At 39.4% G+C, this 24,337-nt stretch overlaps 1 protein-coding gene across 1 annotated transcript in view; it reads right to left on the bottom strand.

Annotated features, from left to right (window-relative positions):
- The window catches only part of LOC149250910 (protein TIC 22, chloroplastic-like), a 176,263-nt gene that overhangs the window by 84,149 nt on the left and 67,777 nt on the right, over nucleotides 1-24,337 (bottom strand). The window contains exon 4 of the mRNA XM_089459273.1: nucleotides 21,682-21,756. Coding sequence (XP_089315399.1) covers nucleotides 21,682-21,756 — 75 coding nt within the window. The remainder of the gene's footprint in view (nucleotides 1-21,681; nucleotides 21,757-24,337) is intronic.

A 24,337-nucleotide genomic window follows, 5' to 3' on the forward strand; every position in this document is an offset into this window, starting at 1 on the left:
TGGTATTCCAAGATGGGAATTGTCCTGGAAGGACAATCCCTGTGAACACCCAAGTGGGGTATGTGCCTTGAGAGACAATGATGATGGTGTCTATCAATTATTGGTCTCGCCAGAATTGTGCTCTGATCTTGTGGAGAAATAGAGTTGTTAGTCAAGGCCTTGCTATGTGACAATGCTGGATGATTTGATGCAAAGAGATGGCTTACCAATCTGACTCTACTTATGAGATCTCTTCAGATTGAGAATGTCCATGTACCATTTATGAATACCTCCCTAGTTAAGAGGGACTGTTGAAAAATGTGTAAATAGGTTCGGTCTTCATAGATATGAAATGTACTTTTCATTCTTGTATATTGTAAAATGAAAGAAAAATTATTATTGTTATTTATGAAGCATGGGTTTCATGCCCAAGGTCTTTTATTTTAGAGGTTAGGCACCTATTGAGTGCTTCTAGGATTTGTCCTCGGGTCAAGAAGTCAAAAGTGTCATTGTCATATAAGGAAGACCCCATCAGGCACATTGTAACTTGTAAAAACAATTATTTATGTATTTTAAAATGTCAAGATACCTTCCAAGACCAAGTCGCCCTGGAAAATAAGAAGCTAGCCTATTCTAGGGCATTTTGTCCACCTTGGAGTCCTATATATAGGAGGGAACTCGACCTCCTTAAGACAACATTCATCCTCTCATCATTCAAGCGAAGGAGAAGAAGAAGAAGGCCAGCGAAGAAGGAAGAAGGATGAAAACAAGTGTTTGGGTTATTTCTCTCTCTTTCACACGTGTGAAGCAAAGAGGGCTAGGGTTTTTCTGTTGGAAGATCAAATTTGACGAAAGTGCAGAAAGAAGGTCGAAGGAAGGCTCATTAGGTCATTCTCAAGCCCTAGAAGGAGAAACTCAAGTGAAGGTCAAGAGAGGCCCTAGAAGCCCTAAATCAGCTACAACGTGCGAAGGCAGAAGTTGCTGGAAGCACTGAAAATTTCAGACTTGTAGTAGAAGCCGAAATTCTGTAGCTGGGGGTCGAAGTTGTGCTGGTAGAACAGATTTGACTAGGTTTGACTTGGACAAAGGAAGCAAATTGTCAAGAAGGTTGGACTTGGTCCTTGAAGGATATTGGTCTTGGTCTAGAGGTCTTGCAATTCGTTAATTGAAGAATCTATTAGAAGAGGAGATTTGCAGGTTTTTCCTCTCAACGTGAGAGGCTTTGGCCCTGACTTGCAGCCTATATCCTGTGTTCATGCGTATTGTTGATCTTCTTGTTCTGGTAGTTGTTTGATGATAAGAATAACATAATAATAAGAGAAGAAGATAGTAAGTAAGAAAAAGTAAAAAGACATCACAAGCGGCTACCATGTATAAGAGAAATCATCCTAACTATTGCCCTATAGATTTCTCAACAATTCATTCCCAAAAGATTCCATATCCGAAATCTACTTTCAGCTGTTAAAAAAACTGTTTAAAAGGTGTAAACATTGCAGCAATAGACAAGTAATTAGGGCTGTGAGCTTCAACCCCTTAAACAGATTTAAAGTGATGATTTCTAGGGTTAAAACCACATGTAAACCTAGAATTTATGCAACTTGCTAAATCTGAAAATGAAATAGAACATAACGGCCATAAAAATGAATTGTTCCACTCTTAAAATGCAGAAATATGGACCAGCAAGACAAATTTTACATGATAGATGATCTGCAAGCCAAACACATGCAAAATTAGCCAAGCCCTCTACAGCTTCTATGGCTGAAAATTTAAGTGCAAGCTACAAAATTCAGATTTAACCTAAAACAAAAGGTAATGTTTTGGATTTTTTTAATTATGATTGCCTAGATGAAGAATAGATTAGTGCCTACTTAATTTATAAGGCATATGGGGTCAACTAAGGATCTGCGCGTGAAAATGTGAGACTAATGTGATAGTTAAGGGTTGTCCACTACCATCCCTAGCAAATCATCCTAATGCCATACAAGCTTCAAGATGATCACGGAAAAGACCCTCCACTAGAAATCATCCAATGGCTTTGAGAAGGGACCTATCAACAAGATAGAAAGAGGGAGCAAAGGTTTCCATATTTTTCACTGGATGAGAGACGCTGTGTGAAGATATATCAGTCCCAGAAATTTCAGTGTTAAAGGAGACTCAGAGAAGCAGCTAAAGGGAAGAGATAAGTTTAAACTCTCTTATTAAATTTTGTTGTAAAATTTCCTTTAAGAAGCAAAAATAAAGCCTCCTTTCAAAACTGGTTTTCCCCAACAATGGAGTTTTTCCAGGATCAAGTTGACCAAAATACTTGTGTCAAAATTGTGTGTGCTTGCTATCTTTCTTTAGTATCAGTTGTACACAAATAAATAGTAGAAGCACTCTTTAAATGTTTCAAATGAATGCTCAGAAAATTTATCAGCATGTCAAAACATGTGGGTTGGGCTTAAAAAATCTTTGCAAAATTTGTAAACTGGGAAAGGGTGCAGATCATTATTTTTCTACATGGTATCAGAGCCAAAGGGAGCTCAGATCTGAAAATTTCCATCAGCTGATACAAAGACCAGCAAGCACAAAGTCTGCCTTCTCAGTGAACAGCAGTCGTTAAACCTCAATCAATGTAGATTTTCCTGTAGATTCAGCAACTCATGTAATGTACTAAAACACGACAAGAATCTACTCTACTTCTTAACAGCGGAAACCAATAGATCGATGAAAACAAAAATCAGCAAGAGGAAGATAATCAATTGCACATTAACACAATATTTCTCCTGGGAAAGCAACTGCTCAAAACCCTGAGTATCTATATTGCATTAATCAGAAACCCAAGATGAAAATACAATGTTTGTTCTCACTAGAACAATCGCGTCACCAATATAATCAACTCTCTGCCTCACAAGCCCACTCTAACCAACACTCAGCGAATTTTGCTGCATATCAAGCCTCTATTTCCTTGTGCAATTCTTAAGAGGATCAGCCCATATTTGATTGGGAAATCATGCTTTCAACACTGCGCAATCAGGTCCATAACTGATTGCATGCATGATCTGTACAACTCGGAAAATCATACAACTGATAGTACACTGTCTTTGCACTCTAGTCTCAACTGGGTCTTTCTCTGAACTAACATGCATGAGTTTCTCTTGAGTGAATCTTCAGTTAGCTGGAGTAGCACTAAGGATGCACCAGTGCACCAACTCACTACTAGACCTCTACTAGTTCCTCCAACAATTAGAACTAGTTTAACTGACCATAACTCAATCAAACTAAGTTATCTAATTACAACTCAAATAAACTCATCATGGACCCCTAAAATTTAGGGATCACACATACATGACTACAGAAAGACTTCCAACTCGAAATTCCTAAGTCAATTAAACTTAATTAACTATTTACAAGTTGCTATGGGAATAGAATTCGATTTTAATTCAAGGAAAAATTAAACTGGAATTTCTTGTTGCCATTTCTCAACACTCCCTCTCCACAAGAAAGGGATTATCAGCTACCTCGATCTTGTCTTTGTGAAACTCAAATTTACATCTTGACAATGCCTTTGTCAAAATGTTAGCATCCTGCTCCTCAGTGGGAATGTACTCCAACAACATAATCCGCCTCAATACACAATCTTGAAGATGATGATATCGGATATCAGTATGTTTAAACTTTAGACCGATCATGAAAAACTGGATTTTCAAAGAGTTTGATACAACTCCAATTATCACTGTAAATCACAATTGGATCCATCTGCTGACCAAACAAACCAACCAAAATCTCCCTCGTCCAGATGGCCTCACATGTTGCTTGACTTGCAACCATGTACTCTGCCTCTGCCGAATTGAGTGCAACCAATCTTTGTTTCCCGTTGTACCAAGAAATAGTTGTTGACCCAATATTGAAGATCCCTCCTGATGTGCTCTTCCTGTCGAATGGACTCCCTACCCAATCTGCATCAGTGAAGCCTTGAAGCTTCACTCCCTTTATCCGTTTGTACCACAATTCACACTGAGTAGTGCCTCTAAGGTATCTCAACACATGTTTGCCCGCCCTCCATACAGCATGGTAGGCCTAACCATCGCTTAACTAAGCTGGTTAACTGCATAGCACATGTCCGGTTGTGTGTTCACCAAATACATGAGTGAACCCACAAGCTGCCTATAAATGGTAGCTTCCACTACTTCACCCGAAGTAGCATCCTCCTTCCTCCAGTTACCTGCTAGAGGAGTCTCCATGGGTTTATTGCTCTCCATGTGGAACCTTTTCAGTATCTCGTTGGCATACTTGCCTTGAGAGACAAAAAGTTTCCCATCACCCTGCCATACTTCCATGCCCAGAAAGTAGTGCATGAGCCCCAAGTCCTTCATCTCAAACTCTCTTGCAAGATCCTCCTTGGAAGACTTGATCAGCTTATCATCGCCTGTCAAAATCAAATCGTAGACATATAAAACAATGATCAACAATTTACCTTCCACCACTATGTAGTACAGGTTCGCATCTGTTTCACTTTTAGTGAAGCTAGACCCAGTGAAGTAGCTAACAATCCTGGTGTACCAAGCACGGGGTGCTTGCTTCAACCGATGCTCGCTTGAGTCGGCACACATCCGACTCACGGTCAAAGGTCTCAAAACCTTCAGGTTGCTCAATATACACCTCTTCCTCAATCTTGCCATTAAGGAAGTTTGTCTTTACATCCATCAAATGTATCTTCCAATCCATCTGCGCTGATAGTGCCAATATGGATCTAATCGATGAGTACCTTGCAACAAGAGCAAAGGTCTCATCATAGTCAATCCCCTCTACCTGTGAAAAGCCACGGACCACAATCATGGCCTTATGCTTCTCCACACTACAGTCTGCTGCTTGCTTTACCTTGTAAAGCCATCGGGAGCTCACCACTGACTTGTCTGTCGGTCTTGGGACCACATCCCAAACACTGTTACGAACAATGGAGTCATACTCCTCCACCATGGCATCAACCCAAACCAGTTGTTGCACTGCCTCCTCAAAGGAAGATGGCTCTGTCTCAACACATCTGCTCATAAGATCCATGTATCCAGTGTACCTCTCAGGTGACCTCCTCTGCCTGTGTTGTGATGTGGGTGCTCCCACATTCTCTCTCGCATCCTGCAATAACCTGTCAGCCTCTCTGGTGCGCTTTCTCCCATCTCTGGAAGACTCTGCCTGAGTGGATGTCTCCACTCCCAAATCCTCTGCATGTGGCTGCTCCACATCAATCTAAGGCTCCTTAACCTTAGGAGCTAAAAGCTCTGCAACCGTATGTCGCTGAAGCTTCCTCTCAAGGGAACATTGCATGGCCTTCTCCTCATTGAATCTGACATAACCCTACAAACCACTGTCATCCTGCTAGTCGGCAGGCTCACCCAATAGTTGTGAGGTGTATCAGTGTACCCCACAAATATCCCCAACTTTGTTATCAGCTCAAGCTTCTTCCATGTATCTTTGGTCACATGGCAATATACAAATGACCCAAAAATCCACAAGTGACCAACATTTGATCTCTTCCCTCAGAAAGCCTCCTCTGGTGTACTCATCCCAAGAATCTGATGTAGGCTTTTGTTCTGCAAATAAATAGCTGTGTTGCATGCCTTAGCCCACAAGTGTAGTGGTAGGCCCTGATCATGCAACATCGCTCGTGTTGCCCCTACAATGATTTTGTTCTTACTTTCGGCAACCCCATTCTATTGTGGGTTATGGGGTGTCGTCAACTCCCGTTTAATCCCTTCTGCTGTGTTTGGCTATGGATGTTGTCGAGAATGGTCCACACACATCTGAATGGACTTGCTCTAGAATCATTTGTGCTCGACTGTCTCTGTCATGAAAGGAAGCTTTGGTGAATTTTCCCAAAGTACACCCCTTGCATGTATCAACTTGCTCTAGCATACCTTTGGGAAGACCAGTAGAAATCTGTTGCATGATTTTCAAAGCCCCATGATGCAAGTGACCCAACCGCCTGTGCCACAACTCACTGATGTCTCGGCTCTGCACCTTTTCTGCTTTCGTGCTCAAGGCAGCACAATCTTCTACCTCCAACTTGTAGAGATTCTTCACCCGAATCCCTATCCTCTTTACCTGTCCCGTGGCTATGTGACAAAGGAACGCCTTTCCTTCACTAAAGATCACATCATAGCCTCTATCCTCCAACATGGCAATGGATACCAAGTTCTTCTTCAACCCGGGAACATACATAACATCTCTCAAGGTGAGAGGAGCACCCGACTCCCTCTAAAAGGTAACTGTACCCAATCCAGTAGCATTATACCTCCCGTCGTCACCCATCTCGATATGCATCTGGAGATCCTTCTCCTCCAGGTCACTGAAGAGCTCCTTGTTGCCAGTCATGTGGAATGAAGCTCCACTGTCTAGGTACCATACACTACCCATCATTGATGACACCATGCATGCAATGAGGGTAAAGTCCAATTCGAATTGAGAGGCAAGAGCCTCACCCGCCGCTCCTCCTAAGGACTTCTTGGACTTCTTGAGCAGACAATTTGTAGCAAAATGTCCCAACTCGTGACAATGAAAGCACTTGACTTTCGACATGTCTTTCTTCTTTCCTCCATGACAAGAATCCAATTTGGAATGGGATGCCTTCCCCTTGCCTTTCTTTGCCTTACCCGTTAAGGCACAATTTTCCTTCTCATCAGTCTTTGATGAGGAACTGTCTCTGGTGTTCCTTCTAATCTCTTCCTGCATCAAATCCAACCACAGTTGTTCCCAATCTAGCAGCTTCTCCCTCCCATTGACAGAGTCCTGATAACTATGCCAACTCTTGGGGAGTCCTAGAAGAGCTAGGCTCACCATATCATCCTCGACAACAGTAATCCCAACACTTCCAAGCTCATCTCAACAATGAGTGAACTTGGTCAAGTATTTCTGAATTGAGTCGCCCTTCTCCATCTTGATCTTTCTAAGTTTGTCCTTCAGTGCCAACTTCCTATGGTCACTACTATTCTGAAATAGGTCCGTCAATGTCTTCCACATTGAGTATGGAGTTTCCTTGCCATGGAGACTCGAGACAATGTGGTCTCGAACTCCCTCAAGAATAATCTACCTCGCCTTTGCCACACACTTCTTCCATTCGGCCAGATCATTAGCATCTGATGCTGGTGGCTTAGGAATGCCTTGATCAATGAATTCCTTAAGGCCATTGTCCTCCAACACTATTTCCATTCTGTCCTTCCATGCTATGTAATTCGCTTTGCCTTCCAAGGCATACTCGAGTCTCAAGTCGTAGAAAGCTATTTGCCGATCCTGAAGTATGAATTTCAAATTCGAATTTCACCTCTAACCCCAAACTCGAAATCTCCTCTAGTATGATGTCTTCAGCTCCGATACCACATAGATTTTCCTGTAGATTCAGCAGCTCATGTAATGTACTAAAACACAAAACAAGAATCTACTCTACTTCTTAACAACGGAACCAATAGATCGATGAAAACAATAATCAACAAGAGGAAGATAATCAATCGCACATTAACACAATATTTCTATGGGGAAAGCAACTGCTCAAAACCCCAACTATCTATATTGCATTAATCAGAAATCCAAGATGAAAATACAATGCTTGTTCTCACTAGAACAATCCCTGCACAAGTATAATCAACTCTCTACCTCACAAGCCCACTCTAGCCAACACTTAGCCAATTATGTTTCCTACCAAGCCCCTATTTCCTTACGCAATTCCTAAGAGGATCGGCGCATATTTAATTGGGAAATCATGCTTTCAAAACTACGCAATCCAATCTTAGGTCCATAACTGATTGCATGCATGATTTGTACAACTCGAAAAATCATACAACTGATAGTACATTGTCCCTGCACTCTAGTCTCAACTGGGTCTTTCTTTGAACTGACATGCATGAGTTTCTCTTGAGTGAATCTCCAGTTAGTTGGAGTAGCACTAAGGATGCACCAATGCACCAACTCACTACTAGACCTCTACTAGTTCCTCCAACAGTTAGAACTAGATAACTAACCATAACTCAGTCAAACTGAGTTATCTAATTACAACACAAATAAACTCATCCTGGACCACTAAAATTTAGGGATCTCACATACATGACTACAGAAAGACTTCCAACTCAAAATTCCTAAGTTAATTAAGTCAATTAAACTTAATTCACTATTTACAAGTTGCTATGAGATTAGAGTTCTATTTTAATTCACAATTTAATTCAAGAACAAATTAAACTGGAATTTCTTGTTGTCATTTCTCAACAGTCAGAAACCCAAAGCAATGTTGGTTAAGAAGGAGAAGACTGCCTAGTATGAGATTTGCTCCATTTTGTTGGTTAGGAAGGTCATGGCAACAGGATTGAGGGTAGAGGACAGATTGGCAGGGGCTGATAATTTTGGCCCTTGGAAGGAGAGAATGATGCTTTTACTAGAGGAAGTTGAAGTATGGGACATTGTAGAGGCTCATGTACAACCTCCTACTAATGCTACTCAGTTAGCGAAATTCAACAAGAAGAGTGTGAAGGCTAAAAGGATCCTTGTCGATGCCATCAAGGACCACATATTCCCTCATATGACGGGGATGAGATTTGCCAACTAGATGTGGGAATCCTAGGTCACTTTACATCAGAGTTCCAATGAGAAGAGGAAGATGGTGTTGAGGCAAAAGCTAAGAAACACCAAGATGACCAAGACCGACAGTGTGACCTCATACCTCACCAGGATCTCACGGGTGAAGGATGAGTTGGTTGTCGTGGGAGAAGCTATCCCAGAGAACGAGCTGGTCAAGATTTCATTGGATGGATTCACCGAGAAATGGGATGGATTCATACATGTCATTGTGGCCAGAGAGCACTTTCCAAGTTGGAGGAGGATGTGGGATGATTTCATCCAGGAGGAGATTAGGAGGAGTGCTAAGGTGGGCAGCAAGAGTGGTGGGGGGTGAAGAGAATGTCACACTTGCAGCGAAGGGCAAGAAGAAGGCCAAGAAGGGGCCTTCTAGTGGAGCAAAGAAGGAGATGTGGAAGCAGAAGGCCAAGGAGAAGAACATGAGCAAAGTGAAATGCTTTGCTTGTGGGAAGATGGGTCACTATGTTGTTCAGTTTCCCAACAAGAAGAATAAGAAGAAGCAAGGAGTTACAACTTCAACAGAGGTGGACGAGTTTACTTCCAAATTTAACACTGAGTTTTCCTTTGTGGTGAGTTTAGGTACTCATGTTACATCTTCTCGTGCATGGTTTGTTGACAGTGGAACATCCTGCCATATGACCGGAGTGAGAGAGTACTTCTCGAGTCTCTCAGAGGATGATATTGACTTGGAGGTTGTGCTTGGAGATAACTCCAAGGTTAGAGCAATAGGAGTGGGGACAGTATCATTTCAGAGGGAGTCATTACCTCCTCTGAAGGGGACAGATGTTCTTTATGTTCCAGGGCTGAAGAAGAGCTTGATATCAGTCTCTAGCTTGGAGTACAGGGGGTATAAGGTGTTGTTCCAAAAGGGACAAGGATTGATATATTCCAAAGGATCCAGTATTGAGTCTGCTAGTGTGATTGGATTCCGTAGCAGGAGGTTTTACAAGCTTATGTGTCAGCCTATTAGAGCCCTAGTGGCGCAAACCAATCGCAGTGAGTTATGCGAATTATGGCATAGGAGAATGACCCACTTGCACCATGGAGCTTTTAGGATGTTGAGGGAGATGGTTACATGCTTACCAGAGTTTAGCATTGATCATTATGATGCATGTAGAGGGTGTGCTTTGGGAAAGTACACCAAGACGTCTTTCTTGAGCAGTGACAACAGAGCTGCAGGCATCCTTGATTTGGTACACTTTGATGTATGTGGTCCTACGTCTCATGTGTGTAGGCTTAGGAAAGCCTTGTATGGATTGAAGTAGACATCGAGGGCGTGGTAAGAGAAGATAAATCCCTACTTACAGTGTATGGGTTTCAAGAAGAGTGATGCAGATCTGAACCTCTATTTCATTGTGCTTGGTGGCGATCCACTCATTATGGTTTTGTATGTGGATGACTTGTTTATTACAAGAGAGGACAAACTCATCTAGCACTACAAGAGAGATCTTGCTTCAGTGTTTGATATGACCAATATGGGGTTGATGAATTACTTTCTGGGGTTGGAGGTTTGGCAAGAGGATGGGCATATCTTCATTGGCCAAGGCAGGTATGCTGGTGATATCTTGAGGTGATTATGTATGGAGGGTTGCAAGCTTATGGTTACTCCTATGATCGCCAACTGGAATAAGTTGTATGCTTCAAATTCCCAGTTGGTGAACCCCACCTTGTATCGTCAGTTGATTGGTTCTTTGATGTATTTGGTCAACACTAGATTGGATATTTGTTTCGTAGTCAACACATTGAGTCAGTTTATGATGGAGCCCAAGAGAGTGCACTGGGTGGCTGCAAAACATGTGTTGAGGTACCTACAGGGCACAGTTGATTGCGGCCTGGACTGCGTCAAGTGTGATGGAGTCAGATTGATTGGTTGTACAGGCTCAGATTGGGTTGGCAGTGCTAGTGACAGGAAGAGTACTTTCGGGTGTTGTTTTTTGTTGGGCTCAGTAGTTGTGTCATGGTTCAGCAGGAAATGGAGGTCAGTGGCATTTAGCAGTGCAAAGACAGAGTATATGGCAACTACTCAGGCAGGGTGCAAGGCATTGTGGCTTTGCAAGATGCTCCCTCATTTATTTGGTCAAAGGCTGACACCAACTACGGTCTACTATGATAATAAGAGTCATATCAAACTCTCTGAGAATCTAGTATTTCATGGCTGATCAAAGCATATAAAGATCAAATACCACTTCATCAGGGACTGGGTTCAGAGGGCAGTTGTGAAGCTTGAGTAGATATCCACTAATGAACAGGTAGCAGACATACTCACCAAGTTCAAAGACATGATGGGAGTGGCCAAAAACACCTTCCTCTGCTGAAAATGGTACCAAGGAGGTGTTTCCTAGGCATTTCTACTTTTGGCCTAGGGAGACACATAAATCACCTTTTGTCCAAGTGATATTATGAATTTATTAATATCAAGGGGGCTAATGTAATTTCTATGTGGAGATGTATTAGGTACTTTTAACTTATTAAAATCACACATGTTTTAAAAGTGACTTATGTGTAAACTTTAAAGTACTAAAGTACACTTTATATTATTAAAATGACTTATGTTTTAAAAGTCACTTTATGAGAAAAAGTGACCATGGTTCTAAGTAACTAAAACATTAAAAAGTACTAGGGAGGCTCATTAATAGAAAGGAGGACCACATGAGAAGGGGTCAAGTAGGGAACTAATCTCCACCCTTGGTCTAAATGGTTTGAGATTAAATCTCAACCATTAGATCTTAGGGATAGGGTTCACATATTTTCTAAGAGACAAAAGGAGGAAAATGGAGCTCATTCTTCACTTCAGCTCATGAGAGCATTGAGAAGAGAAGAGGAGGAGAAAGGAGGAAGGGTTTTGTGAGAAGAAAATCGAACAACAAAGAGAACAAGAGAGAGTTTAGCATTGGTTCGAATCTCAAGAGATTGAGCTTAAGCTTTGGAGGAGGCTTGAATCTTAAGGAGCAGTTTTATAAACTTAAGCACCCAGGTCGAATTTTTTTCTGAGATATAGGCAGCGTATAGGCATCACTTTTCTCACCCAACAGGCAGCCAACAAGAGGCTGAGAATCTCGGGCCTGAGCAGCACAATTCTTGGGCCAGTCTGAGCATGCTACAGCGTGATTTTCAGGAGGCTTCAATGAGTTGTCTAGGGTAGAAAATCCTGCTACAGGAGTTCTAATTCTAGCGGAGAAATATATGTTAGAGTTCTGAAGCGTTGATTGTTCCTTGCATTAAATTCCCTGTACATTGTAAGCTAAAAGGAGTTCTGAAGCATTGATTGTTCCTTGCATTAAATTCCCTGTACATTGTAAGCTAAAAGGAGGCTGTATTTTTCACTGGATGAGAGAGACTGTGTGAAGATATATCAGTCCCAGAAATTTCAGTGTTAAAGGAACCTTAGAGAAGCAACGAGAGGGAAGAGATAAGTTTAAACTCACTTATTAAATTTTGTTGTAAAATTACCTTTAAGAAGCACAAATAAAGCCTCCTTTCAGAACTAGTTTTCCCCAACAGTGGGGTTTTTCTAGGGTCAAGTTCACCAAAATACATGTGTCAAAATTGTGTGTACTTGCCAATGTTGCATTAATCGTTATCGGGATAATTTCGACGTGCGGAAAAAATCAGAAAAAATCGTAATTATCGAGAAATAATTGGAAATAATCAGGAAAAAATCGTTTGGTACAAAAATATTCATTTTTTTCTCTTTTTTTTTCAATTTTTTTATTATCTAAACCATCTACAACATAAAATAAATACATTGACACATAAATATGATAAAAGAACTAATATATAAGAGTTTAAGTGCTAAAATCACACATAACACTGAATCATGTCCTGAATAGTAAGTCCTGACTCCTGAGTCCCAACTCAACCTCAAAATATCAACAAAAATTATAATAATGTATCTCATCATGTCATAATGTCATATACAATAAAATGAAGAAAATAACTAAAGTCTAATCCTATTGATTTCCTCTGCCCCTCTTGCGAGAAAATGCCACAGCTTTCCCTTTCCCTCTAGATGTAGATGTTGGTGCTGGTGGAGTTGGCAGTGGAGTCTGTTGTGCTCTAAAAGTTGAAGAACTAGAAGTAGGAGCTATAGGAGGTAGACCAAGTCCTCTACTGGTGGCAGGGGTAGCCCGGGCAGGCGGTGTCACCTCCTCCTCCTGTTCCTCCTGCTCCTCCTCCTCCTCCTCCCCCTCCACTACATCCTGCACTAATCAATCATCAGCAGACTCCATGAGAGGCCTCTCGACCTCAACCCTCCATGCAGCAGTGGTGTCAATCCCATCCAATGAGATGGCCTCCACATCAGGTGGCCTCTCAAGTTGCCTCACCCACAATCGAAGATTGTAGTAGACGTAGACCATGTCATTAAGTCGCTGGGACTCCAACCTGTACAAAGATCATGAAATAATAATTAATAATTATAAAAAAATATTGTTTAATGAATTCAAAAATTTATTTGAAAATTTGCAATATTTTAAATGTTTAAGTGTTAACCTGTTGCGCTTCTTGTTGTGTATTTTTTCAAATACACTCCAGATGCGCTCACATCCTAAGGAGCTACATGTTTGGCTAAGGAGGCGAATGGCAAGCTTTTGCAGAAGGGGTACCCTGCCACCATACATTCTCCACCATGCATCTACAACAAAATTACAAATAAAATTTTAAATAAACATAAGAAAAAAATGGAATTTGAAGAGACAATGAAATTTGAAACAAAGTTACAAACTAAAAAATACCTGGCATTTTAATCGTCCTATCAATGACAACCATGTCAAAGCCAAATGTGCCACCTGCCATCCTATATGTCTCAATTTCTTTAGAGATCTCTATACATTCTGCTGGAGATCGCACCATCTTCTGGACACAGGATAAGAATCCATCCATGATCTCAGCATCAAATAGAAACCCACATGCGTAAGAAAATGCGGGGGTGAGGAAAAGCCCAGCAGCATGAATGGGACAATGGAGTGTGGTGTTCCATCGCTCATCAATCACTCCCCATAGGAGGAGTTGTCTCTGAAACCCATCATCTCCCTTATCATCATAGTAGGCCCGAATGGCTTCTTTGGCCCTATCCATGACCTCATACAAATAGCCCATTGCGAGCTTCTCACCATCAACCAACCGAAGATCCTTTACCAAAGGTTCCATAATGGTGCACACCTCCTGCACTCCCACCCAAAAGTCTTCCTGATATGAAACTAGTCTGCATACGGCCTCTCCCTCTGGTTTGCGGCTCATTGGCAAAGCACGCCACTCCTCTAAAAGAAACATTCTCTTCAAATCCCACATAGAATTCAAGAGGGATTGAAGAGATATGAAACTGGTGGCAAACCGTGTAATGGCAGGGCGCACCAACTCTTTGTTGTTGGTGAATCTTCTCATCAAGCTAAGCACAGATGTATGGTTATATATAAATTTTGTAATGCTTTTGGATGAATCAACAATATCTTTGACAAAGGGAATTTTCCCTATGTCCTCCAACATCAAATCAATACAGTGTGCAGCACAAGGTGTCCAAAATAAACTAGGATGCCTGTCCATAAGCATCCTACCAACAGCAACATAATTTGCAACATTGTTCGTTATGACTTGGCCAACATTTTCTGCACCCACCTCCAAAATAAACACATCTAGCAAATCACATAAAGTTCTTGCATCTTTGATTTGTGCAGATACATCAACAGATTTGATAAACATAGTCCCCTTGGGACAACTAACCGAAGTTTATAAGGGTTCTCCGCTTTTGGTCAGTCCAACCATCTGACATAACAGTGCATCCTGTTTGTGCCCATGATGCCCTAAAATCCTCCAATCTTTGGGTGCAGTCAAGCTTTTCATTTTGAAGAATCTGCCCTCTGAAATCATGATAAGAAGGGATTTTGTACCCTAGGCCAACACTTGCAATAGCATCAATAGCAGGTTGGAAAAATGGATTATTCCTTAAAATGCTAAAAGGAATATCACTCCAGAGGAGAAATTTTGCTAGCAACTTGTCAGCTTGTTCTTTCTCAATTCTTTTTAGCATTGTACTGATAAATGGCTGTGAACCAGGTGTGGTTCGAGGAACAAAAAATGATGTGGCAGCTACCGGATTGGTTGATGCTGCAGTAGAACTAGTGCCACTTGCTTCAGCTGACTTTTTTAGTTGCCTCTTCATTTCTTCTTTGGCCTCTCTATTCTGGTCTAAAGTTTCTGATGCTTTCATGGCTCTTCGGATGAGTTCAAGATTTGTATTTGTGCAAGGCCCCACATCAAATCCAGGGATTCGTGCAAGGTGATACTTCAACCTATACACCCCCCCGGACATAGGGTGGCCACACAACTTGCAAGTCAAGTTTAGTCTCTCATTCGGAGCTTTAGGTTCACCAAATTCCCAGAAAGGATCCAATTTCTTTGGCATGTTTGTTTTTGAACTTTGAAGTTGAAAACTTGAATGTTGTTTCGATGAAGTTGTGAACCTATGGGAAAATAAGGATTACAATTTAGTATTTAGTAATTTACAAGTTACAAACTCACAATTTAGTATTTTAATTTTTACGTTGTACAAAAACTAAAAAAAACTACATACGTTTTAATTTTTAAGAAACCCCATTCCAAACCCAACCAAAAAAACTAAAAAAAAATTACATTGGGCAAATTTCATAAACCCCATTCCAAACCCAAGTTACCCAACCAAAAACAATGAAAAAAAACATAAACAAAGTTTCAAAACAATGAAAACAAAAAAAATTGGTGCCCATACCGTTTCTATGGAGATAATCAGTCTCCTCCTCTTGATTTTCTCCTCCACGCACTTCAAATAGCTCCAATCCTCTCCAAGAAAATTCTCCAAGCCCTCTCCAACACTCCACTGCCCTCCGCGCACCTAACTGTGCAAATGAAATTAAAAAAATCATTTTTTGCCTTATAAAACTGCGCTGCCCCAACGTCCTGCGATAATTTAGGAAAAAATCGGGATTTTTTTCGATTTTTTCAAATTATCGCGATTTTTTCGAAATTATCAGGTATTAAAAAAAATCCGCAGTTATTACTCGTGATAATATCGGCTTGGGGAAAAAATCATGATAAAATGATAATATCGTGATATTATCACGATTTTCACAACACTGGTACTTGTTATATTTCTTTAGTATCAGTTGTACAAAAATAAATAGTAGAAGCACTCTTTAAATGTTTCAAATGAATGCTCAGAAAATTTATTAGCATATCAAAACATCTTGGTTGGGCTTGAAAAACCTTTGCAAAATTTGTAAATTGGGAAAGGGTGCAGATCATTATTTTTCTACAATTTATGTAGGCTCCAAATTTTCAAGTTGGCCCCAACATGAAAGGGTGTGACCCTTGGTCAAAACCCACCCATTTGACAAGTATAAATACACCAAGAGACATCCTCATTTCGACCACTCAATAATCATCACATCTCTACACAAGACAATTGCACGTGTGAACAGAAGAAGAGCGAATTATCTAAAGTTTGACTGAGACCAATTTTGACCGAGTTTGATCGTTTACTAACGCTGACCGCAATATGGATTTTGACTGTAGGTTTGAGCTTGACCACAAGCCAAAATTCTAAAAATTGACCAATGTTGACTTTTCTACTTGGTTGGTTTGACCAACATTGACTAGTTGGTATTTGACCAAGTTTGACTGATATCTTGGACTTGGTTTTTGGCACAAATTTCTAGACAATTTATGTAATTGTGAACCTTGTTGAATAATAATTTCTCCTAGAAGAAAAGTTGTTGGATTTTCTCTCATGTTTGGGCTTCCCAAGGAAAATTTGTTGTCTTTATTGTGCATGGTTGTCTCTTTATGATCTTACTGTTTTCACTGTATTACTATTAAGAGATTTTGTGTATAATTGCTCAATGATATTAGTGGCTTGAAAGATAGAATTGTTTAAAATCATTAGGAAGTAATTATTAGAACAAAAAATTAGCCTATTGTTCATCTTGTAGAAAATTCAACAATTTCAAGGTGCTTGGTTTCAATGCTAGGGCCAACTACCGCTTAATAGTAGTAACACCCCATCATGTTGGGCATTTATGTCCTAGGTAGATATTTGGGCATCTTGAGGTGTATCTCCTAGGACACATGATCTATAGGAGCCCCTAGCCACTCACTTATTTTATACGCCATGTAAAGGTGTTGCACTTTATGTAAAGGCTAAGATACCTACGATTTAGCACACCTATTTTATATCCCACATGGACCCTTTTGCTTATGTATATATCACACTTTGGTCGTGGACTCTTTGAGATGATTCTATTATTACGCATGCATCTTCACATTTTTTGAGGTAGTCTCACATTTCCCAAGGCACATGGCCACATCCTTTGAGGTACAAATCGACTAGTTATGCACACATGGACATCCCCTACATATGCCATGTTGAGATACTTTAAGCACTCTCACATTTCGTCACCTTTGGAGTATGTTTCCACTTGATTAAGACATGTGTGGACATTGTGACAGTCACAGGGTGTTTTATGACATGATTTGAGGTGGAGATGGAACCTTCCATGCCATGAGGAGGATATTTGTTTGAGATGAGGAGATGATCACTCATTGGACGCACCTTTTGAGCACTCTTAACCACATTCAAAGGAGTTGTCCACTTCTTAGTGAATCATTCACCCTTTTTACAAGGTCGTTCCACCTTATGCGGGTACATATTGGACATTTCTTGACTTGGGAGGATTCTATACCATATTTTGTGTCTTGGATTTCACTTATTCAAAGGAACAACTTGCATCTACACCAAATCGACGCCTCCTTTTGTGAGTCATCCAACTGTCATGAGGGTTTTATGCATGTGTGGCATCATTTACTCGTTTTAGACTTACTCTCCTTGATTATGTAGATGACAAGTATCCTTTATTTTTATTTCATTAGGTTTAATTTAGAGAATAAAAAATGAGGAGTTACAAGCCTCATCTATAAATATAGGCTCTCCTCTCATTATGAATCGTGGTTCAAATCTTTCCATCCTGACCCCAAATTTGATCCTACCAAACACCAAAATGATCTTCCATACCCCAAGTATCCCCTCCTTAGGCCACCATGAATAACCATCCTCAATAATGTGTTTCCTAATGAAGCAAATAGTCCTCTCATTTCCCAAACCGTAGCAGACCTTAGTCACACTGGTACTTCCTCCAATGTCTTATATTCAGAATAATAGCAGGTCCCCTTTTCTCTCTGTGCCCCAATTACGTCTTTCTACAAAGCAAAGACGAAACTTCCACATAGATTCTTCAAGGAAAATTTTGAGAACTCTAATGGTTCCTCCTCTTCCATCCTAATTTCTATGTGTGTGTGTCGCATAGTTTTAAAAACTAGAGTTGGGTTTTGAACCGACCCACTTATCTAACCGAGATTTGAACCGAATTCAATTAACCAGATTTGAACAAAATGCATGAAATAATAAGCTTTTAACGAAAAACTTATTTTTAAGATTTCAAACCATGATTCCAAAACATTAGAGACAAAATATGCAATGTTTTCTCATCTATATACCATGTAAGGGTGAATATATGAAAATGGCACCGAACGCAATACATATCAACAACAAAATAAATAATCAATGAGGCTCTAAATGCCCTCTAGAGTCCAAAAACAATTCTACAAGCTACTTGGTCACTAGCCTACTACAAATCACTAATCAACATGATCACTAATTCAACTTTATAATATCGTAGAAATTGAAAAAGATCAATATGCCTAACCAATGATTTTGGTTTGAGGGAAAGGTTCATCTCCAAGATGCCGACCCAATTATTTTAGTTTGAGTGAAAGATACATTTTTGTTAAGGTCATGGCAGAGGAGTTCAATAATCAATACCACCAATCAACAATCAATGCCACCAACATCAAGGTAAATAAAGGGCTTCATTCTTTTGATTAATGCCAATCCCATACCCTCATACATGATAGAATTCAATGAAAATATCGCAATCCTAGCAATCCTAAAATCCTGAAAAATTGTTAGGTCTGTTGAATTTTGAGTGGGATATGAAATTCTACTTTCTCCATATGAAGTCTAATAAGGTTGGAACCACTCTCAAACATCCTAAAACAATTAATGGTAATCTTTCTTTTTTATTCCTTTTATTTTATGAATCTAACATTACCATTGATTACCAACATTGCTAGGGTTGAGTTAGGTATTATGTTTAGGTCCAGGATTTAGGAAGGGGGAGGGTTGGTTTTAGGACCAAGAGGGTATGTTTTGGGAGGGAATCAACCCTTAATTTCCTCCAAAACCACCTAAAAAGTTGCCACTATGGATCCCAGACTCATGTGAAACCTGGTCAGTCTGATTTGGAGCAAAACCAGCCAGTTCGGAATAGTTGGTAAAGTTTAGGCACCAAACTGGCCGATTTGGTACCAAACTAGTACCAACCAGTCACCAAACAACTTTTTCTACCCGTTCATTAACTTGAGGTTGTTGATTGGCCAGTTTGACCTATTATTGATTCAAACCGACCAGTTTTTAAACTATGGTGTGTCTATAGATAAATAGATAGACAGTATAATATATTTAAACACTGCCCATGTTGAAAAAGATCATCCTTTAACTCAGCCAACAAGGAAAATAAACTACATTCAAATTGTTGTTCAAACCCTAAAACCCGTCCTTCACATAATTGTGCATATTTGACGTAAAGTCCAGCAAAAACTTACATGAGTAGTGTGAAATGACCTATCAGTTACATATTCACATGTTAAATCTTCAATTTTAAGCTTTAGTCCTCCATTTCTGTTTTCATTTCTCTTTTTTCAGTTTTTTAAGGATATGGCTGGGATTTTTGTGCCTGTTGAGTCCCTGCCATATTTGAAAAGTTGTGCTACCGAATCCACGAGGTCTTGATGCTAGATCAGTAGATCTGTGTTTCAGATATATATACAAATATGAATTGTTAAAATTGGCAACTAGGGCCAAACTCCATGTGGGTCATATTATTTATGGCAGCTGATATTTTTCCTAGATTCCTCTTGTCGAGAGGTGTAGGATTGATCTAAAGATCATATGATTCCGACAAGTATTTATGGAGATATGAATTTATTTGTATTTACTTGACAAATTGTCAAGGTCGGCCAGCAATTAAATGTGTGGCACACATGCCCAATGAATCATATAGATACAAGTGAGGTTGATTCATTTTATAATCATCTCATCTCACTCATTTCTTCTCTCCCTCTCCTTAGTTTTGTGTTACACAAGGAGTAGCTCGCACGTCGGAAGAAGGAGGACGCAGAAGCTGCTAAAGGTCTCTTTGACCAAGCGTTGACCTTAGAAGAGTGCGGTTTGGTGTAGCTGCCTCTCCTAGGCAGGCCGCATTTTTGGCACGAAGATCGAGGCAATCTGACCTCAGGTTTGACCAGCGTTGACTGCCCTAGTTTGGGGCAGTAGGTTGACTTCAGTCAACTGCAGTTTGACTGTGTATTTGGGGCTGTTTAAGGGCTGATTCTTCAGGCTGTTCGAAAACTACTTGACCGGGAAATTGACCAAGCATATTGGAGGTCAATTTCATCTCGTTTGACTAAGTTTGTTGTTGCTGATTTAGGGTTTGCTGCTGCTGATATAAAATTACAGAATTCTGATTTTGTACTATTTTTCTCTGTTGAACTATTGAAGATAAAAGAAGATTTGATCAAAGGGTTTCCCGCATTGGGATTGTCCCTAGCTAGCCACCACATCTTGTGTCTCTTGTTTTGGCTTGTTTTTTGGCGATTGTTTAATGTTCTATCTGCACTTTACTTAATGTATATGTAATTGCTAATCAGTGGTTAATAAGAAGAAAAGAAGTAAACTGCTCTAAGCATAGAACATACCATAATTTAACATGAATCCACCCATGTCCACATAGGATCCACCACATAAATGGATCTTTCAAACCCAAAAATAGATCACATGCCACTGAAACAGATCTTGTGCCAATTAGCCCTCACACATCAGATCCCAAGTAAATAACATTAGAGTTTTTTATTATTTTTTTTTTAAACCATAAATGGCAAATACTCTTTAAGATTTTTAGTTAGATTACTTATTAGTAATTTGTAGGCTGTATATTTGTATAATTTATTAATTACCTATAGGCTGTATAGCACATGATAATGCTAGCAGGAAAGGTCTGACACATCAAAATTTTAATTTTCAATTTTTGATAATGCTAACAGGAAAGCATTGAGACAATACATAGATAATAATATATAGTGTACAAAGGATGGTTGTGTCATTAATAATTTAATTAGATCAATCCCATCCAACTCTAGGTGAAGAGTCCTCTTAGAACATGATACATAGACTATAGTATGTTCTCAAACAATGTACAATATATATTTACCGCTGTACCTAGATGGGAGATTTTAAGGCAAATTTCAAGGAATATGACAGGTTGATCATGATGTAGAGTTGAAATATTCAATTGATGAGCATGTAGACCCATTTTTTGACATGTAGTTAGACCTACTCTACATCATCATATCAATAGAGTGATCATTGATGAGACACTCAATTTTGTATTTACAGTTATCCTTTTTGTATAAAGCATGATGCATCATGATTTCAATCTTCAGATTTATGAATTATCTAATGATTTCAGTTCTAATGTTGTGATTCATGAATGGTTTTGATTTTTAACTTTGAATATGTTTTTTTAAATTAAAAAATATATGGTGTTTTTTATACATGGCATTTCCCCACCATATCTGGATCCTAGCTTTTAAAAAATATGGTGGATCCGAATCCAGATCCATATCCATTTCCTTTTCTTGGTAACTTAGCCGGAAGGGATTCATATTCTAGCCATATCCCAGCTGTATCCACACTGGATATAAATGAATCTGGAGGCAGAGGAGGGCACATCCAGTAATTTAAGAATCCTTTACTTCTAGAATAGAAGATCTATGGAACCTTTTTCCACAAGCAATCTTGATTCACAAGTATATTCTCCCTTCGAATGATAAAATGTATTATTTTTCAATATATTAGACAGGCAGAATTGCTAATTTTGTTCTCCTGCCTCAAAATAAAGAATAATGTGATACACCAATTTAAATAACAGTGGCAGAATAAAATGCAAGATAAAATCTCACCTGTAATGCATATTTAACTTGGACAGGATCTGGCAAAAAACGGAATGCAATTCCTTCAACCTTAAGTGTATAAACCTATTGAAACAGAAAAAAAGTAGGTAAGCTGAAACAAACCAGAACCTTGGGTATTCAAGTAAATTAAGCAAATTCAAGTTATTTCATGAGATTAAATACTGTTTTTGTGCTAAAACGAAATTAAAGCTGAGTCAATGACTACTTTTAAAGGGAACTATATAAGTTACCTAAGCCGAATCTTATGCACCACTTGCTCTGTTTTTTTCCAATGTTATAGCTCTATTAAACTTAAAGCAAAGTGCAGAATATCATTCAGCTTCAATCATGGATTGTGTACATAGTTTATAGTAGAAAGAGCACTAAAAAGCACACACAAATATTGTTGAAATGCACATAATAAGATTGCCTAGCAACTAACACAATCGCATCAAAATACAACATATCAATTACCTGAGAACATTATGGAATGAAATAGCACGTGCCTAGGCCATACCTAATGGCTCATTACCGTCAAAAGCAAAGCAAGGTAAGTGCACTCACAATTGTATTTAAGCATCTGCACTGTAATTATAATTCATTTTTAACTCATTAAACTAATTGTAACATCTTTTGAGCAAAATATGATAAAGATACATTTATACTAATAAAATAGTCAGCAAGTATGCAAATTTCAGGGATATGGTATTCAACAAATTTTTATGTAAATGTTGCTATATATTTGAATATTACTGAAGAAATAAAAGAAAAACAAAACCATACCAAGATGATAAAATGGAACAGACAAACATCAGCATGTCGCAGTATTAGCGAGACAGTGCCTATAGCATCATCCCCCATCCAATATACTCATACAAATCACCACATGAAATAGAATAAAATAAATGAAGGGATAAGAGCCTCCACACAATTTACTGAATAAATATTAAAAAGATTAAGATAAAACATTCCTCTCTCATGCCAAATAACTAGCATCAAGTCCCTCCTGGACCCAACTAAGTAACCCCAAAAGTCTCTGCATAATGTATTACTGAAGCCTCCCGCTTACTGTTTGCAGCTATACTGTGCTAATCAGCAGCAGCAACCACTCAAGAAAATGGAGGGGGCTTTGTGCAACAACCAATTCCTTAATGCAAACATAAGAAACAGAGACACACCCAATACATAATGGCAAATCTTCTCACAACATTCCCATGTCTATCTTTCTAACTGTAAAAGGAAATTGCAACAACATTACAAGGACCAGCCGAGAGAATTTCTGTCAACCACAATCATATGGTTCATACATGCAGTGCACCTGTATCCAAAATGGCACTACCACTGCAGCTACAGACATAACTGAAATAGCAAAACACAAAATGGCAGAAATAAAGAGCCAAAAGAACAGAAAATAGTTGTGGCACCTTCACGCCCAAGTGGACTGCACCTGGAAACCCAAATGTATGAAGAAAGATCTCCTCGATAGAAAGTCTGTCACTTGGATTATTCAAGCAAAAGTTCCAATAGAGATGGTGTAATGCACCTTATTATTATTGTAATTTTAATAAAGAGGCATGATTATTGGGCATTGGAAACTTTGTCAATTAGATTTTTCAAGTAATAGAAGAGAGGGTCTTTATTATTTAGAGGCATGACTATTGTTCACACCCTCCATTTTCATATGTATAGATATTACCTGCACTTATTTAACAAGGCATCATCTCATCTTAGTCAACGTTCAAATATCTATAATTCTTCGTATTGGTCTTTGATTATTTGCACCAGAGCCAGCTTTCTTTACACAAGATAATGCAGAGAAAAATGGGAACCATGTGCAAATAGATGTGAAAAGAATGGGAGGAAGATTCATTAAATGCAGTAATAATCTCCAGTACCCCAGGCGATCACCAACACTACGGCAATAGCAGAATGCTATTGCCAAGAAATTGCTGCACACAACAATTGAAAGTCAATGCCTGTTTGCAGCCACCACAGAGAAGTCTGTGTTGTTCGCAACCACATTCTGTCGCCTGCTAAACAAACACTTTGGAGGGTATTTGAGAGTTGTCACAATATATGCAGAAGAGCCCTCATAATGTAAACATACAATAAAAGTAAAGAAATCAGCTGTTGCATCGAAGTAAGAAAGATTTTGTGCACACTGTTGCAGTTTAAACAGGTCATTTTATATAAAAAATAAAAAAATAAACAATAAAGAGTTAAAAATGTGACTAAAATGGAAAAAATGCAAATGGTAAGATAACTAATAATAACATTAACACTCGAAAAATTTTAAAAAAGAATGATTAGTATATTCCATTTTTAATCAAAGGAGTTCCAAGTTCCAATAAGGTCATATTTCTGGCAGTTTCTTGGATGTAAGTTGTGTCTGTTGCGAGAAAACCAGTACGCAAGAATGTAATTGTGCATAGTTGCGGGGGAGCGCCCCCCTCCCCCCTCGAACCCGCTCCTGAATCGCGCTCCGGACGGGAGCGGCTCCGGAGCGGCTCGGGAGCGCGCTCCCGAAAAAAAATTTGCGCTCCCTGCCATTTTCGGGACTGTTGCAGGGAGTGGTCGCTCTGTCGCTCCCGGAGTGATTTTCAACGCTAAAAAATTGCTCTGGGAGCATTTTCCGCCGGATCGCTCCCGGGCATTAAAAAATCGC

The sequence above is a fragment of the Pinus tabuliformis genome, chromosome 7 (assembly GCF_031772625.1).
Source record: "Pinus tabuliformis cultivar Carrire ecotype Pingquan chromosome 7, CPIR1, whole genome shotgun sequence".
NCBI lineage: Eukaryota > Viridiplantae > Streptophyta > Pinopsida > Pinales > Pinaceae > Pinus > Pinus tabuliformis.